At 39.0% G+C, this 20270-nt stretch overlaps 1 protein-coding gene across 1 annotated transcript in view; it reads right to left on the reverse strand.

Annotated features, from left to right (window-relative positions):
• AFF2 (ALF transcription elongation factor 2) overlaps positions 1 to 20270 on the reverse strand; it is a 468515-nt gene that overhangs the window by 144673 nt on the left and 303572 nt on the right. Inside the window, exons 5-7 of the mRNA XM_063431978.1 lie at positions 3425 to 3508; positions 935 to 971; positions 610 to 661 (exon numbers count right to left, since the gene is read on the reverse strand). Coding sequence (XP_063288048.1) covers positions 610 to 661; positions 935 to 971; positions 3425 to 3508 — 173 coding nt within the window. The remainder of the gene's footprint in view (positions 1 to 609; positions 662 to 934; positions 972 to 3424; positions 3509 to 20270) is intronic.

Consider the following 20270-nt stretch of genomic DNA (forward strand, 5'->3'; position numbering starts at 1 on the left):
TATATATATAATATATATATTATTTTTTTTTTATTACTGTGCCTCCCTTTTCCTAAATCTTTTTATTGTCTTTTGAACTTTACCAATTAGTGTAAAAATTACAATTATGAAAACACTGCAATATAAATTGCATCACTGCCATTGTTAAGTCAATTAAATAAATACCACAAAATAAAAATTGGTGTAAACAGTTGGTGCCTAAAAAAAAAAGAATGCAATAACGTCAAGTTAGGTGTATTGCGAAAAAGAAAAATCCATGTACGTTGGTTAGAGTTTAACAAACTTACACACTCTGAGGATTTAGGCCAATATAAAAAGGTTGCCCATCAGTGGCATATGAGAAGAAAGAATCTAGGAACATGGATGGAGGAACAATATTTAGAAATGTGTCTTATACTGTGGACTCCCAAATATAAAACCATGGAAAAATGGGAAGGTCAAAAATAATAATAATAATAAAAAAATATTTTGAAACGTATTTGTACATGTTGCAACATTCAATGTAGATTCAGGTAACCTTTCGAACATGAGCATTATTATTGAATAACCTCTGGCAACCTAAGTAGTGTACAAATCAACTGACACATAGCAGTTATTAAAAGGACTTACGACTTCTGAGGGATAGATTTTGCTGCAGTCTTATTCGGAACATCACAACGCTCTAGAAATTAGAATTAAAACACAAGTCAATGCTTTGCCAAAATCTGTCAATAAACCAGAGGGCGTATTGTCATACAAGGGATTGTTTGAAATATATATTACATTATAACTGGGCCAGAAAAGAGCATATGTGATACTAATCTGATAATAATTAAAAAAGGCAAGCTAGCATAAAAAGAATAAACACGATCACTATAATTACAAAGACATAAAAAAAAGCAAGCAATATTGTTTGACAGCATAACACAATTATCTAGGTGAACAAAAAACTTACTTTGTATACTGTATCCCGAGGTTAAATGCTGCGAATCCTGTTAAAATAAACATCAATAAATCAAACCAGTAATCCACATATCATGTAGATATAAAGATTTAGATTACACAGCTTGAGGCTTCTGTAATATCTTCCTCAATCAATCACATTTTAACCTTATCTAAAATTCATAAGAATGGAGTTGGGATTAAACGATAAGGATAAATAGCCAGGTTATATAGGGACATTACAATTTAAAATGCTAGAAAATATGTTAGTCATCGCTTGGTGACCTGGCATTATAAAGCTATTATTATCTATTGCATATAATTTTACAAGTGTTTGGCAGTACATCCCTGTGTTTTCTGAATTCATTAGAAGGAACCCAAACTGAAAAAATAAAACACTAAAGACTTTTTATATTAAGTGTATATCTAATTTGTTTGTGTGAGCTTGTCCTTGATGTTAGTGAAAAGGGGAATAGATGAGAGATTCAGCCAATCCACTTTCTTTGTTCTCTGAGTGACTAAAGATACACTCTGGGCCAGGGATGTATCTTCCGCGAGGCAAACAAGGCATCTGCCTTGGGTGGCACTTTGCAGAGGGCGGCAAGAAAGGTTGTCCCCAAACGCCCAGGCAAATCCCTTGTTTACCTCATGTCCTGGGGGGCTCAAGAGCTGTCCGGCTGGTTCTTTTGAGCCCCCCAAAAGGCGGGCGGCGGATAGCGGGGGAGCATGCTCACCTCAGCTCTTCCTGCTCAGCTCCCTCGCACACCGCTTAATAAAGCCGGGAGCCGGAATATGACGTCACTCCGACTCACGGCATCACTATGCGGTGCACGAGGGAGTTGAGCAGGAAGATTAAAGCTCCCTCGCCACCTACTCTGACTGTCCAACCAGCAGCCCCACTGGACCTCGGGTAAGCAATCCACTCCAGCTCTTCCAGGGAGGAAGGGTGGATTTAAAATAAAATGTAAAAAATTATAATTTGTGAGTGTTGATGGAAATGTGTGTGTGTTTGTGAATGTGTGTGTGTGTGTGTGACTAAGTGTGTGTGTGTGTATGTGTGTGTGTGTCTTTAAGTGTGTATGTGTGTGTGTCTGTAAGTATGTATGTGTGTGTGTCGGTAAGTGTGTGTGTCTAAGTGAATGTGTATGTGTGTATGTGTCTAAGTGAATGTGCGTGTGTGTGTCTGTCAGTGAATGTGTGTGTGTCTGTCAGTGAATGTGTGTGTCTGTCAGTGAGTGCGTGCGTCTGTCAGTGAGAGTGTGCGCCTGTCAGTGAGAGTGTGCGTCTGTCAGTTAGTCTGTCAGTGTGTTTCCGAGTAATAGTGTGTGTCTGTCTATCAGTGTGTCAAATCAGTGAGTGTGTGTATGCCATTGTTTGTCAGTGTATATGAGAGTGTGTGTCTGTCAATGCGTGTATGCATCTATCAGTGAGTGTGTGCATCTGTCAGTGAGTGTGCGTCTGTCAGTCAAAGTGCGGCCTTGACAGGAAGGGGTGAGGGAAATTTAAATTAGGGGGGTGCCCGAGCATCATCCTGTCTAGGGCAGCACAAATCCTAAATACACCACTGCTCCGGGCGCCAATACTACTTTAATGCATTTAATTAGTTTTGGTCTCATTAATATGCTGTATTTTTTTGAAAGCTGAAATGTTTGTCATTTTTGCACAAAATAAATATTAATAAGCCTGCCTCTAATTAATATCTATTAATAGCCACACCTCCTCATTACAGAAAGACCTCCTTACCATATGCATGCACACAGCTCTGCCACTAACAGCACAGCGTGAACTGGTTTTAATTCACAACCTGGCTGCAGACAGTCAGAGGAACCACAAACAGGTAGTGATATCCTTACTAAATGCTACCCTGGGTGTCCTCTCCTTCTAATGCAGGTTGTTTTGTAGATCATTCAGTACTATCAATGGCTGTGTGCATACATTTGTTAAGGAAGTCTTTTTCTGGAGGGAGGGGGTGTGGCTAAAGAGGCAGGCTGATGGTGCAGCATTCTACAAAACATTTATTTATTTTATCCAAATATTGTAAAGAATTGAGAATGCAAAGAATACATCATACTAATGAGGCCAAAATTTATCAAATGCATTAAAGTAGTGTTGGTGCCTGGAGTGTCTCTTTAAGAAGCGCACTCAGGGTTTAATGGCAGCAGTACCCAGGATGTGTGCAAGAAAAGCACAAACCTCACACTGCAGCCATTATGGATGAACCATTTTGGGCCAAGGTGCCCTCCCAGGAATGAGCTTTACATCAGATAGAGAGTTGAGATAAAAGTGGGTTAAGGGGACCCACAATATTTTTTACCCATGACCCCACAAATGACAAGGATGTCCCTCATACACCGTAAACACAGACGTCTTGATTTACCATTGCATGGATGGTTGTTCTGAATTAATATACAATTTGTCTCACATTTTTTCTAATTTTATGCGTATTGGCTATGGTATGAATAACATTAATGTAAATTTTTCAGAGCAATCCATGTTATCTTACCTTGGTGGGAATAGAAAACTTAGGCTCAGCTTTACAGGGAGTATGGATTGCAGTCAGAGGAGGGGGCCATGTATGGGTCATTTCCTAAAGTAAACGGAAAGAAAAAATGATTTACATCCTCGAATACACAGGTTTTATCCTTCAATATACCACCTTTATTTAAGTCTACAAATTCATTTTCTCCAAATAATTTAGTTAAAAGCATGCAGTGCTAAGTCTAGTGAATCGATAATTTCAAAATGTTTAACCAATAAAAATCACAACGTTTTACACTTGAATTGAAAATGATTAAGTATGGTTTCATTTTACAATTATTTACCTTATTCCAGTAGCGTATAATTAAAAGAAAGCTATTTTGGAAAGATGGTTGAAATGGTCAAACTATGACTGACCACAGAATTAGTTTTTAACAATACCATACGGTTTGTACCATGTATGCAGATCTTAGCTGTAAATTATTCCCATTTATTAAATGACTTATTTTAGTTTTTATAATAGTGATGGCTAAGCTACATTATCCACGTTGCCAGTTCACAAAGTTCTACAAAGTCTAGTTTAGCTGACATTATTGTAAATTTAGCTCACAAACATGTGCAATGTCATGATTAGCCTTCAAGGTTCCAGAATTTATTTGTGGTCTCCCCGATATTGCTTTAAGGTTACCATGAATTCTGAAATTATATTATAAGCCCGTCAAAACACGCTCTGTTTTTTATTGTCCTTGTCTGTGAGGTCATTAATAAATCAAAACATTTATTATTTAGCTCAAGTATTTTGTTATCTGTGAATCTCTCAGTCTTATTATGAAGAAACCAGATTTACTAAACCTAAACGTGAAGTAAGCCAAAAAAAATTTAACATATGCAATGATTTAAAAAGTAAAATTTGATAGAAGCTAAAGAGTTTGATTTATTGCCACGTTACTTGAACTTTACATAATTCTAAAGTTATGTTAACTGATGCACAAGATAATTTGTATTGCTGTGGTAAGAAAGATATTTTTGTCAAAACTAAAGATTAAACAAATATTTAAACCCAACTTAGTGGCTCTCATGTTAACAAAGCTTTCAGATGAAGTAACATAGGCCTCTCCCTTCAAGCAAAATTTTCAAAAGCCATCTAATTAACTACATATGTTTCATTTGGTCATGCTGTTTCTATTCAGTTTATAAGGCAGTCGGTTGTTATTATAAACTCCAAGGTACAAAACCATGCTAGCAAAGATACCGATAGTTACCTAGTTATTCCTACAAATGGAACAGTACACAGTTACTGTATAAGAACATAGCACAACAGTAAGATTTTCCATATGTGTAGGCAGCATATAACATTCAGATACACATACGATAGTTCTTAGCATTCTATTACACACAGGGTTAGTCGCTAAAACATGCATTGTCCTGAATTCACCAGGGGATTGCACATTATAGGCAAAAAATGAAATACGTTTTCCAAATGACTTGTTTTAGTATAAAAGAAAGTAAGGACTGTACTCAGCTTCCCAGAGCCATAGGGTAGTTAGCTGAAGCAGTGCTCTTGCATCTGATACATCCAAAAAGAATCTTCATGTACTCACAGGGTTCAGATGAAGAGCAATTTTATTGGATCACAATGCAAGGAGCAACGTTTCGACCTTAACAAAGGTCTTTGTCAAGCTAACACCACATAAACACTTACACACATTGAAACGTTGACGATTTATGGCACTTGTATCTACTTTTTAATGTAAGAAATAAAAGTTACACTTTAATTGGAGCCTGTGTATAGCTGTGTTGGAATACAGCTATATATATATATATATATATATATAGATATATATATAGCTCTTCATCTCAACCCTGTGAGTGCCTAAAGTTTCTTTTTGGAACTATTTTAGTATAAAGGCATCTGTTTAATATTTTTGTCTAAGCTTTTCAATTAAGTTAATATTTTAATACTTAGACGTTTTATTTTTTGATCTATTGATAATTTTTACATGTGATATATTTTTCAATATATTATTGTTTCGATAAAATCATTTAAAAAGCTTATCCAAAATCATTAAATTGAGGCCAACATTTGTAATTCCCTGGTAAATGACTAATAATTCATAGTTTAGTGAGAAATGTGTGTGTGTTTTTTTGTTTATAAATATGCCTAGCATTTCTATAGCTTTCACTCTAAAGAGTAAATCAGATGCAGACATGTTGCTCAGCTTCTGTGCCTAGAGGGGTGGTATTAACTGTACCTCACTGATGAGGCATATGAGTAGCTGAAACATTCATCTGTGGATGCTTTATCTCTCAAGCAGAGTGGAACTGCTTGGCAACATTGTCCATGTGGGACCAATCTGATATGCAAATGGAATAGTTCACACCTTTCTTTTTTCATTCTCAGTATGTGAAGTTTGTCAGGCTTACGTCACACACGATTTTCATTTATTTGTATGTCTATATTTATATTAAAAAATAAAAATAAGAATCATAATAAGAAAATAAGGTTATTCGAAGTGGCAAAACAACTGTTTTAGACAGTTTTGTTTTGTTTGACTTACTGACAATTCTAACAGTTCCCACACTTATCTTATTTTATCATTTTCCATTTAAAGTGCCATTTTATTATGAAGGGATACAAGCTTTTTTTTTTTTTTTAATCAATACCAGACTGATATCCCCCCTGAACTATACTAAAATAACTTGATAATTACATATGTTTGATATTATTTTTAAACAATAGTTTTGATTCTGAAATAAACATAGAACACTGTGTTCTGGGTTTAAACTCTCTGGGGGAAGCTGTCAAAGACCCAGTTGAAGACTGCAGTTGTAAGAGTGTCTGACATTTTTAATCTGCAATAATGTTCATTGTGATCAGCGTGTGCTTAGACAGATAATAAAACGGTTGCCAAGTCTCCATAGTATAAAGAATTCCATCACTGGAAGTCAGCATTCCATGGGATTTTTAAAACCACAGGATTTTTATGGGGAAGGAGTTGATGTCTCATTAGTGAGAAATCAGTGTATAGTAAATGCAGACTACTCATCAAGATAGTAAGAAAATTTAACCATCAAACATTTAATTTTAAAGGGTTGTTAACAAACTTTTTTTTGCATCATGTTTTTTCAGTGGTTCCCAATCAAGTCCGTAGGGCATACAAATGGTATAGACTTTGTCATTACTTCCACTGAAACCGAAATGGAATAAGCCTAGTTACCTGAGCTTGGTGTGCTTAAAGGGAAATGATAGTGGCAGAAAAACTTGTTTTCCTGGCACTATAGCTTCACCCTGTCACGGAGCTGGGAGGTTGTATCGGCGTGACCGCACCTGATTAGTGCGGTCACGCCGGTACTCTAGGAAAGCAAAAATACTGGGCGCAAGCTGGTGTGGCATTCTAAAGGATGCCAGTCATTGTGGTCCTGTTCTTTATGAAAAAGGGCACACTGCCCACATTAAAGATGGTGCCGGCATGCATGTGACGTCACAAAGTCAACGCACACGCATGTTTTGGGGTCAAAGGCCATGTACTGACCAATTACAGCACTGAGAGGCATATTTAACCCCCCTTATGCATTTTCTCAGTGCCCTGTCTTGTTTTCTAGTGTTGGTTGTCTGAGAGTGCGTTCCTGTTCATTTGATTTTTCTGGTATTTGACTTTGGCTTGTATTCGACTTTCCCTACTTCTGGTATCCTGACTTTTGGCTAGTTCTCCATTTATTATGTATTTCTGTACCCTTGACTTCGAATTGTTTTTAACTGTTCTCTTACGTTAAGTCCGGCCATTCTAAGGCCTGGTATACTTATTTTGTGTTTACATAGTTCTGTGTGTTGGGTCACTAGTAATTGTGACATTACGACAGGGACATGGACCCTGCAGAAATATGTCAGCATGTGTTGGCTTGCGTGAGGAGACTGGTGGAAAATGATCACTGCATGGATCTATTTGCCCAGGCTTTCCAAACGCTCCTAGCCCATACAGCTCATCTTCAGCCTGATAAACCACCGTCAGGTACACCCCCTTCTATTGCGTCTGTTCCCATTGTGTATAAGGCTCCCTCGATATCCTTATCACCCCCTCCTTATTTTGGAGGCAATGCACAAGAATGCCATGGTTTTCTTAACCAAATAGAATACCATTTTGAGGCATCTCCTGGATCTTTCACTTCTGATAGATCTAAGGTAAGTTATCTTATGAACCAATTGACAGGTAAGGCTCTTACATGGGCCAATCTTTTATGGGAGAGCAATAGGGCAGTCGTATATGAATGTAAGGAGTTCCTTGCTGAGTTTAAACATACATTTGAGCCATTAGGGAACAAAAGAAATGCTCCCAAAGCCATAATGCGCATTAAGCAAGGTAATAGATCAGTTGCTGAGTTCGCCATTGAATTTTGTACTCTTGCCTCAGAAGTAGACTGGACTAATAGCGGTTTAATAACCACCTTTTCAGAAGAGCTGTCTGATGCAGTACTTCATGAGACTGCTGCAAAGAAATTGCCAGAAACACTTAATGACTACATCACTTATATGATGCACATTGACAACCGCCTCAGAGATAGAGCTAGAACAAAAAATAAAATGAGACGTTCCTACTTGTCTCGTTTCTCCACTCCTGTTTTGCCAACTCCATCTTTGCCTCCAGAACCCGAACCCATGCAATTGGGGGCAATGAGATTATCAGAGGCTGAAAAACAGTTTAGGAGGAACAAGGGGCTCTGCTTGTATTGTGGAAAGAAGGGTCATTTGCAGATATTTTTGTCCTATATGGCCGGAAAACTTGTGCAACTAAGAACCGTCCGGGGACCAGCCTTAGGTGTGATGTATATGTCCCCTGGTTTGCCTGAGACCAGATTTGTTCTTTCTTTTTTTGCCCCAAGCAATGAGATAAGGTTTACCTGTGATGCTTTGGTTGATTCGGGTGCAACTGAGAATTTTATATACAAGCAGTTTGTTACCAACTATGTGCACCACTTAAAGAAAGAACCACACCTTTGGCCGTTGAGGCCATAGATGGTAGACCACTATTTCAACCTCTTATAACACAGGAAACGTTTCCTCTAATGTTAAAGATAGGTGCCTTACACAAGTAACAGATCATCTTCCAATTTATATAGTCTCTTTCTTGTCTGGTGATACTTGGGTTTCCACGTATTGATTGGGTCAAGGGAGAGATATTAGAATGGAGTGATGACTGTAGACTTCTTTGTGTCCAAGAAAGAAGGAGATAAGCATCCTTGTATTGACTATAGGGCATTAAATAAGATCACTGTACCACTCAAAAATGCATATCCTATACCACTCATTTCTGAATTATTTGATAGACTCCAAGGTGCTATGGTATTTTTCAAACTCTACCTCAGGAGCGCTACCAGAAATGATCACTATGAGTACTTGGTTATGCCCTTTGGCTTATGTAATGCCCCAGCTGTGTTTCAGGATCTTATTAATGACGTACTTAGACAGTACATATATTCTTTTGTATTGGTGTATCTCAGTGACATACTCATATATTCTCCTGATTTATCTACTCACCATGGGCATGTCAAATAAGTGTTACAAACCTTACTCGAGCATGGGTTATACTGTAAACTTGAGAAATGCCTTTTTGATCAGACAGAGGTGCGATTCCTGGGTTTTAAGATTTCCCCATTGAAAAGCATTATTCAGTGCTTTCTTATGGGCTTTTGGGTGATGCTGGAAGTCCCCATGCACTGCGTAAGGATGTCTAGAGTCAGTTAGGTGACCAGAAGTTGCCTTATAGCCCGGAAGTCCCTCTAGGGCTGTTTGGTAGACAGCCACTAGAGGTGGAGTTAACCCTAGCAGGTAATTATTGCAGTTTCTTAAAAACTGCAATAATTAACTGCTCAGGGTTAAGGGACATGGGACACTGCACCCAGACCACTTCAATAAGCTGACGTGGTCTCGGTGCCTATAGTGTCCCTAAGGGACAGGGTAGGGAATAAATGATGCCTTAGCAAGATAATTATTTATTGAAATAACAATACAAAAAAGATTCTCATACAACCCCTCCTAGACCAAGAAGGTGCTCTATCAATCACAAGCCTTTAATTCAAGTCTTTGGGGCCTGGTCTTTTAATATAAGCCCATGTCCAACTATGGTTTATAGGACAAATAATTTTAAGTCTCAAGCAGATCCCCACTCTATAGAACATCACTAATTCATAAAAGAGTTACTCGACTCACCTTTATGGTACATACCTTTATAACATAAACCTGTTCTATAAAGGAACTCTCAAAGCAGCATAATAACTACAGTGTGGTTATGGAGCAAAGAGTGCCATGGCAGCTCCCATTGTAAGTAATCAAACCATTTTAGAATAGTTTGACTTCTCACCTGGGGTCCACTAGGTGACTATCTCCACCAAGTAGGAGTTTCCGCAGGCTTCCCAGAGCTAAGCCCTGCAGGGCTAGTTTATTGACTGGGAGCATCAGCTGACTGCTCTCAGTCAATGAACCAGGCTTAGCTCAAACAGAGTTTTCAGCTTACTATTATAAGTAGTGGAGCCAGGGAGCAGCACCAGGTGGTCCTAAGTAATCAAGCCATTCTACTTACAATGACAGTGCTCTATAGGGGTTTTGGTGTTTTGGCTGTTCGTTTTTTTTCAATTAATGACTGGAGAGCTGTAAGTAGCTGGTCGCTATACACGCAGGCTATTCAACCCTGGAATAAAGTCTTTACGGACCAGGTTGTGATGCACTAAAAACAAGTTGACATTTAAACATCTGGTGCTGATAGTAGTGATCCTACTGCATTCTAAAAATAATTATGAAGGTATGTATAGCATATTAAATAATGACAACACGTTGTTATGACTCATAAACAGCAATGTAGTCAAGATAATTAAAAGTGAATGCTAATTAACTGGAAATGTATATACACTGTAAAGGTTACATCAATTAAAGGAATACTCCAAACACCTGAAGCAATTTAGCTTGCTGAAATGCTTTATGTGTGAAGAGTGTGTCCTCTTATTTTCATTTTTACAAAAAGTGCTTCCATGGAGGGAAACATCCACTAAGTGTGCTGCACAATAGGAACTTAACTCTTTAAGGTGTATGAATATTCACCGCTGACACTTTAGTGTGTATGCCAACAATATCAATTGTATTCCAGGAAAATAGTTATTGGCTTTCTTGTCCAACAAAATAGTTCTTGGCTTTCATTGTTTGTGTTATTTTGCCCAGATGAAACACTAAGCATTTTGGATGCATTGTCACAGCAAGTGTTAATATGAAGGTACCGTATATACTCGAGTATAAGCCGACCCGAATATAAGCCGAGGCCCCTAATTTTTCCCCAAAAAACTGGGAAAACGTATTGACTCGAGTATAAGACTAGGGTGGGAAATGCAGCAGCTACTGGTAAATTTCTAAATAAAATTAGATCCTAAAAAAAATATATTAATTGAATATTTATTTACAGTGTGTGTATAATGAATGCAGTGTGTGCGTATGAGTGCAGCGTGTGTGTGTATGAGTGCAGCGTGTGTGTGTATGAGTGCAGCGTGTGTATGAGTGCAGCGTGTGTATGAGTGCAGTGTGTGTGTGTATGAATGCAGTGTGTGTGTGTATGAATGCAGTGTGTGTGTGTATGAATGCAGTGTGTGTGTATGAATGCAGTGTGTGTGAGTGCAGTGTGTGTGTATGAGTGCAGTGTGTGTATGAATGCAGTGTGTGTATGAATGCAGTGTATGAATGCAGTGTGTGCAGGGCCGGTGCAAGGATATTTGCCCCCCCCCATATGTCCTGACCTCCCCTCCTCCTCCCTCAGTGGTCCTTACCTCCCCACCCCCGTGTTCCTTCACCCCCCTCCCCCAGTGGTCCTGACTCACCCCTCCCCTAGTGGTCCTTACCCTCCCCTCCCCTAGTGGTCCTTACTTCCCCCTCCCCTCCCCTAGTGGTCCTTACTTCCCCCTCCCCTCCCCTAGTGGTCCTTATCCCCCCCCCTCCCATAGTGGTCCTTATCCCCCCCTCCCTCCCATAGTGGTCCTTATCCCCCTCCCTCCCATAGTGGTCCTTATCCCCCCCCTCCCTCCCTCCCATAGTGGTCCTTATCCCCCCCTCCCTCCCATAGTGTTCCTTTTCTCCCCCCCTCCCTCCCATAGTGGTCCTTATCCCACCCCCTCCCTCCGATAGTGGTCCTTATCCCCCCTCCCTTCCATAGTGGTCCTTATCCCCCCCCTCCCTCCCATAGTGGTCCTTATCCCCCCTCCCTCCCATAGTGGTCCTTATCCCCCCCCCTCCCTCCCATAGCGGTCCTTATACCCCCCTCCCTCCCATAGTGGTCCTTAGCCCACCCCCTCCCTCCCATAGTGGTCCTTATACCCCCCCCCTCCCACAGTGGTCCTTATACCCCCTTTTTTATTATTATTATTTTTATTATTATTTCTTATTTTATTTATATTTTTATTTATTTTTCGTCCCCCCTCCCTGCTTGATACATGGCAGGGAGGGGGGCTCTCCTTCCCTGGTGGTCCAGTGGCAGTTCAGTGGGGGGGAGAGGGGGGCTGGCAGAGCTGTAACTTACCTGTTCTGCAGCTCCTGTCAGCTCTCTCCTCCTCTGCGCCGTCCGTGCAGCTCCTTCTATCAGCTCACACTGTAAGTCTCGCGAGAGCCGCGGCTCTCGCGAGATTTACACTGGGAGCTGACCGAGGTGCTGAACGGACGGCGCGGAGGAGGAGAGAGCTGACAGGAGCTGCAGAACAGGTAAGTTACAGCTCTGCCAGCCCCCCTCTCCCCCAGTCTGTATTATGGCAATGTAAATTGCCATAATACAGACCTTGACTCGAGTATAAGCCGAGTTGGGGTTTTTCAGCCCAAAAAATGGGCTGAAAAACTCGGCTTATACTCGAGTATATACGGTATGTCCTACCTATTCCATTGTAACGCAGACTGCAAAAGCAGCAGTATTCATTTAGATTAGCTGAACATACTTCCCAACATTTCATATGGACAAAAATGGACACTTCAATTTTAGGGGCGTAAGTGAAGGTGTGGCATGGCTGCTCTGAGAAATTTTAGGTGACTTACTAATTAATTAATTATGCACTATATATATATCTTTATAACAAGAACAGTGCAGTTTGCTACTGGAGTTTGCTTGAAAGTAAGCTATTTAAAGTAGTCTCTTTTAAGTAGGAGTTAAACAACAGGAGTATCTTGGAGAATTGGTAGACTGTGGTTGGTATTAGTTAATACTAAGTGAAAAGGCAGGTTTCATTTTTATTTATTTTTTATTATTTTTTTTATTTAAAACGTTTTTCCATAAATTTTAATAGATATTTTTAATCTTTGCTGATTTTATTTATAACTTTGTCCTTTATTTATAACTTTGTTCCTTCTAATTGCCATGGGGATAGCCCCTCTAGTACGGGTGGGATCGAGAGTGTAAGGAAGGCTAGACAAGTTGTGGTGGTAGGTGGCTCTGTTATTAAGAGAGTAGATAAGGTAATCTGCCACTCTGATCGTCTCAACCTGACAGTTTGCTGTCTCCCGGGTGTTAGGGTCTGGCATGTTGCCGTCAGAGTGGAGGGATTATTGGGACGGACTGGGGACGAACCAGCTGTCATGGTCCATATTGGTACCAATGACAAAGTCAGAGTGAAATGGAAGGTCCTAAACAATGAGTTCAGGAAACTACGAAGTAAGCTAAAGAAAAGGACCTCCAAGGTAAAATTTTCTGAAATATTATCTGTGCCACGTGCTACAGCAGAAAGGTGGTAGGAAAAGAGGTGCAGGAAAGAGGGTTTTGGATTTTTAGAGCACTGGCCGATTTTGCGCTTGGGTACAAGCTGTACAGCCATGATGGATTGCATCTAAACGAAAGAGGGTCTACTGTGCTGGGGGATAGGATTGCTAGAAGGTTGGAGGAGATTTTAAACTAGTAGCAGGGGGAGGGTCAAAGCAATCTAGAAAATGGAGAAAATATAGAAAGGAGATGGGCTTTAGCTCAGTATATGGGGGGGGGTGGAGATGGGGGAGGGGAAAGCTCAGAACAGAGAAGGTATGTAATATTGATAAAAATTCACAAAAAGTACAAATGACTCATGATAATATTAAATGTATGCTTACTAATGCAAGGAGCCTATATAACAAAATGGGGAAACTAGAGGCAATTTAATATAATAGGCATTACATAAACATGGTAGGATGCGACACATGACTGGGCAGTTAACTTAAATGGGTACAAGTTATTTAGGTAGGATAGGAAAAACAAGAAGGGTGGTGGGGTATGCTTGTATGTCAACCATGAGTAAAAGTCAAATCTTAGGCATGTGGAGTGTGACAAGGAAAATGTGGAAGCTTTATGGGTAGATATCTGCTTGGGGCAAACAAAGGGAAATCAATTATTGGTTGGGATATGTTATAAACCACTTAATGTTAAAGGACCACTCTAGTGCCAGGAAAACATACCCTCAGGGACCCCCTCCCGCCCGGCTCTGGAAAGGGGAAAGGGGTAAAAACGTACCTTTTTCCAGCGGTGGACGGAGAGCTCTCCTCCTCCGATCCTCCTCTTCTCCTCCCCGTCGGCTGAATGCGCACGCGCGGCAAGAGCTGCGCGCGCATTCAGCCGGTCACATAGGAAAGCATTCATAATGCTTTCCTATGGACGCTTGCGTGCTCTCACTGTGAAAATCACAGTGAGAATCACGCAAGCGCCTCTAGCGGCTGTCAGTGAGACAGCCACTAGAGGAAAAAGGGGAAGGCTTAACCCATTCACAAACATAGCAGTTTCTCTGAAACTGCTATGTTTATGAAAAAATGGGTTAACCCTAGAAGGACCTGGCACCCAGACCACTTCATTAAGCTGAAGTGGTCTGGGTGCCTAGAGTGGTCCTTTAATATTAATGAGGAAGAACAGCTGTTAGAGAAAACTGTGAAAACTGCAAATCGGGTCAACACGTTAATTGTTGGAGATTTTAATTACCCGGACATAAATTGGGATAGAGTGACTAGTACTTAAGCTTGGGGAATCAGGTCTTTGAATGTGTTAAATGACACCTTCATGTCACAACTGGTACAAGCACCAACTAGAAAGGACGCTTGTCTGGTTCTCGTTATAACAAACAATGTTTATCTTTTGACCTACATTCAAGTAGGGGAGAATTTGGGAAATAGTGATCACAATATGGCAATCTTTGAAATAAACTAAAAAAAAAAGTAAATTTTAGATTAGAGAAAAAAATAGTTACGGCGCACTCAGACTTCTAAAAATACATAACTAAGAAGGCTACTATAAAACGCCTATCTAAGAGAATAAATATTTTAATAAGATTAGGACAGCTCTACAACATATCGACTGAAATAAACTCCTTAGTGAAAAAAACACTGAGGATAAATGGAAACTATTCAAACAAATATTAGAAAGGTACATTTCTCAGTATGTACCATTGGGTGATAAATATAAAAGAAACAAATCGAAACCAATGTGGCTTAGTAGAGAAGTAAAACAAAAGATTAAAAATAAGAAAGGGGCATTTAAAGCATTTAAATTGGACAAATCAGAGGCATCCTATATAAGATATAAGGAAGCCAATAATGCTTGCAAAAAGGCAATTAAAGTGGCTAAACTAGAAATTTAGAAACATTTTCATTGATAGCCAAAGAATGCAAAACCAACCCCAATTTTTTTTCCAGTACATCAATTCTAAAAAAACTAAAAATGAAAGTGTAGGTACACTGGAAACAGAGATGAGTCTGTTCGGTATTGAAGACCAGGAAAAGGCAGACATTTTAGATAACTATTATACTTCAGTATATATTAATGATGATCCTATGGCAAGAGATATGCAAATGATTACTGCAAAAAACTTTGCAGATAACTTGATTGGATGTCTCGAGACAAGGTGCTACAGCAGTTAAAGAAAATTAATGTAAATAAAGCTCCGGGGCCTGACGGTATTCACCCGCGAGTACTTAAGGAGCTGAGTGGGGAAATAAGTGAACCTCTGTATTAAATCTTTCAAGATTCATTTGTTTCTGGTGTATCAGAGGATTGGAGCAAGGCAGATGTTGTTCCTATATTTAAAAATGGTTCAAAATCCTTGCCTGGAAATTATAGACCTGTGAGCTTAACTTCTGTGACTGAGAAAATATTTGAAGGGCTATTAAGGGATAATATTCAGGAATTTATTGGGAAGCAATACAAATATTAGCACTAATCAGCATGGCTTTATACAAAATAGGTCATGTCAAACTAACCTAATTGCATTCTACAAAGTAGTAAGTAGAAGTATAGATCAGGGTGTTGCAGTGAAAGTGATCTACTTGGATTTTCCCAAGTCATTTGATACGGTTCCTCACAATAGGTTAGTCTTCAAACTAAAAGAAATTGGTCTAGATCAATATTCTTCTTCTTGGGTAGAACATTGGCTTAAGGATAGAGAAGAATGAGTTGTCATTAATGGTAAATTTTCAGGCTGGACAAAAGTGGTAAGTGGTGTCCCTCAGGGTGCTGTTTTGGGATCACTTCTATTTAACATATTTATAAATGATCTTTCAATAGGTATTGAAAGCCATGTTTCAGTGTTTACAGATGACACAAAACTTTGTAAAGTAATAAAATGTGAGCAGGATTTGTTTTGCTGCAAAACGATTTAGATAGATTGGGGGTCTGGGCACTAAAATGGTAGATTAAATTTAATGCAGAGAAATGCAAAGTTATGCACTTCGGAGTCAAGAATGCACAAGCAACTTACACCCTAAATGGTAGTGAATTAGGGATAACAACACACGAGAAGGATTTGGGAATTGTTATAGACAACAAATTAGGCAGCAATATGCAATGTCAATCTGCAGTTGCTAAGGCCAGTAAGGTTTTGTCATGTATAAAAAGGGGCATAAATTCTCGGGATGAAAATATAATTTTGCCTCTTTATAAATTGCTGGTAAGACCACGCCTTGAATATGCTGTGCAATTTTGGGCACCTGTTCTAAAGAAGATTATCATGGCACTAGAAAAAGTGCAGAGATGAGCTACAAAACTGATAAAAGGAATGGAGCATTATAGTTACGAAGAAAAAATATTTAAATCTCTTTAGTTTGGAAAATCGTCGCCTCAGAGGGGATATGATAACATTATACAAATATATTTGGGGCCAGTACAAACCATTATCTGGAAATCTATTCATAAACAGGGCTATACATAGGATATAAGGTCCCACATTTAGGCTGGAAGAAAGGAGATTTCATCTAAGGCATAGAAAAGATTATTTTACAGTAAGAGCAATAAGGATTTATTTCGGGGTCAAGAAGGAATTTTTTCCTAGTTTGTTCCAAAATTGGAAGCGCTTCAGACTGGGTTTTTTACTTTCTTTTGGATCAGCAGCAAAACATATGTAAGGAAGGATTAACTTGATGGATGCAAGTCTCTTTTCAGCTATGTAACTATGTAACAATTTATCATATTTGCACAGACAGATTTCTAAACACATTTGTTGTAGTTGAAAAAAATCTTACTGTGAGTTTTATTTCTTTTGAACTCTGTTAAATACTCAGACCAGGGGCGTTTTAGCCGCAAGGCAAACAAGGCATTTGATTTGGGCGGCATTTTCCAGGGGGCGGCAAAAAACGCCGCCCCCAAACGCCAAGGGCAAATGCCTTGTTAGCCTTGCGGCTAACTGGGCTGCCGGTCGGGCTGATGGGCTGGGCGGGCGGCTCGCAGAGTGAGGCTGGGAGCCGGAATATGACGTCATCTTCCGGCTCCCAGTCTCACTCTGCGGCGCGCGAGGGAGCTGAGCAGAGAGCTCAGAGGAAGAGCTCCCTCGCCAGCCACCTACCCGCCAGCGCACAGCAGCCTGCACGCCCGGCAGCCACTGGACCACCAGGGAGAAAGAGACCTCCCCCCAGCATTCCCAAAGGTAAGGAGGCTGGGGGGTAGGTTAAATTAATTACATTATATATTATTATATTATATATTATATTATATATATTATATATTATATTATTATATATTATATTATATATATTATATTATTATATATTACATTATATTATATATATTATATTATATTATATATTATTATATTATATATTATTATATATATATGTGTCTGACAGAGAGTGTGTGTGTCTTACAGAGAGTGTGTGTGTGTTAGTGAGTGTGTGTGTGTCTGTTAGTGAGTGTGTGTGTGTCTGTTAGTGAGTGTGTGTGTGTGTCTGCTAGTGAGTGTGTGTGTGTCTGCTAGTGAGTGTGTGTGTCTGTTAGCTAGTGTATGCATATCTGTCAGTGAATTTGTGTGTGTGTGTGTGTGTGTATTTAGAAGGCGGGACAGGGGGGGGGGTGTCGCGGGGGGGGGGAGGGGGGTCGAGGGGCGCCTGAGTTTTGTCCTGCCTAGGGCAGCACAAAACCAGGATACACCACTGACTCAGACATACCAACAATATGGATTCTCTAATAAAGGGACATTGGGATTAAAAAGAAGGAAAGATGGGTTAGAGCTCAATATAGGGACTGTCCCTCCTAAATAGGGACACTTAGTAGGTATGTGACTTTGCTTTTTAGATAATGTCCAAAGCATGTGTCCCATCCTCACTGGCCACATGTCTCAGTGTGGGAACAGTCACAGAGTTATATATATATCTTCTAAGAAATATGACTCACAATTCTTTACGAAACGTGGTGACAAGTGAATCATGGTTCTGATGAAGTATTTGTCATGATAAGCTATTAGGACAAAATATATCTTGCTTAGATCTTTACAAAAAATGGCTACATTTGTTTTGGCTTTGTTTTTTGTTTTTACAAAGTAAATACATGCTATAACCACAAGCATATAAACATGGTTCTCTTCTTTTAATGGATACTTTGTGGCTTAAACTTGAAGTGAACTCTATTTGAACTGATGTATTTGTAAAATACAAGCACTGAGCTATTACGCAAACTGATTTGAATTAAATGTTGTGTGTTTAACATAGTTTAAGCAGAGTATATTAAAATGCTTCCCAGTGGAACCTTTGGACCCAGGCAACTTTTAGACATCATTTTGTGGTCCCTTTCCAGTGATCATAAAGCTTAACAATAATGGTTTTCCCAATTTCACTGCTCTCCCCTGCTGATCAACCTGTTCTGCCTCAGCAGTACAAATTTTAGAGCCCAGGCAACACATTAACCACTGGCTATGCAGCACTAGGACTACAATGTGACATAACTCAGGAACCAATACTGTCAGCAACACCCATCACTTCATCACATTGAGAAAAGCAGTGGCCGGGCATCCGTAGCCTGTTTAATGTTAAGTGTGCCAAGGGAGAGCGAGAGGACACTGTTTTGGGGGAAAGGTTTGAGGGCAGCAGAGTTTTGCTTTGGGCACTCACAATGACAAAGTGACACACATACACTCACAGTGTATACACACTTACAAACACTCAGACACAGTATGCTTACAGTGCCATACACACTCACAGTATGTACTCACTGACACACACTCATACACAGTATGCACATATTTTTATACACACAGACACAGTAGACACACAATGACACAATAGTACAAATACTCAGACAGTATACACACACTGACACACTGCCTCAAATACACACAGTATACATGCTGACAGACTCTGCTATAGACACACTACTGCTACACAAACACTTAGAAACAGTATACACCCACTACTACACATACACAGTGCTACACATACAGTCAGACATGGCACATACATCTTAAGAAGATTTTTAGTGATTTAGGGAATTTCCCCCCTCCAAATGTATGGGTGAAAATATAGTGTTACATTAGATCAGATAATTATGGCCTCAATTTAATATTGTTGGATAATATTTTCAAATGATTTAATATTTCTGGATAAACTTTCAGAATTATTTTTTTTTCAAATATATATTAAAAAAAAACATATGTACAAATTATATGAATATCTAAAAAAATTATAAAAATATTACAAACTTAAAATATTTTGCAATTTTTATACTCTGAAACAATTTTGAAATTAAATGATTTAAAAAGCTTGTCAAACAATATTAAATGGAATCCTATACAAATTATATTGCACTCTACTGAGTGATTTAATTATCTGACTTAAAAAGTATACTAGCATATCAAAAGATTTGTTCACTTGGCAGTGGATTGTGAGGAATCAAACATAAAATATACTACATTTAGACTCAATTAAAAAACATAGAAAAAGTACTCTTGTCTGGGCATAGTGCAAAGACTTAGCCCCAAGATGCTAAATTATTTAGTAAACCAGTCTTAAGTACACCACAGGTCACAGTTTAGTAAATAAAGCTCTATGCACTTGTATAAATATCACTCTAAAAATATAATCCACATGTGAGGTCATTTTTTTCCCCAACACTTAGATAATGGTTGCATTAAGTCGTAAGGTACGTTGTGTTCTATGTTTGCAATTCTCCCCCACTGGCATTCCAGAGCCATATTAGTTAGCATAAATGTGGTTTTTAGCTGGTCATCTAAATCGTAATCTCCACGGTTTAAATTATTAATCACTGTTAGTTCAAGCTAAGAAATTAGAATGAATACTTATAATTATATTTAATTTCAAATGGTGCATGTTTTGAAGAAACGTATGACACACAGCAGGAATGTTCAGCCATACCCTTAGGGCACAAGATTCTGGAAGTAATTTATTATTAAGCATGTGAGTTCCTTTTTTTCCCAAACCTCTTTTTTTTCCTTCTGTGACTACGTAGGTTTGGAAAACATTGGCACTAATTGCATTCATTTTATTTTTTTATTGTTTTTAAAGATCAACACTCGAGAACGAAGAGTTTAAATAAACTGATAGCATTTCACTAAGAAAATCATGGTCAAAGTGACCCACCATCATTTTTTTTTGTCTCGTGACAAGTTTTCCTGGCAAACATACAGAA

The sequence above is a fragment of the Pelobates fuscus genome, chromosome 9 (genome assembly GCF_036172605.1).
Source record: "Pelobates fuscus isolate aPelFus1 chromosome 9, aPelFus1.pri, whole genome shotgun sequence".
Classification (NCBI taxonomy): Eukaryota; Metazoa; Chordata; class Amphibia; order Anura; family Pelobatidae; genus Pelobates; species Pelobates fuscus.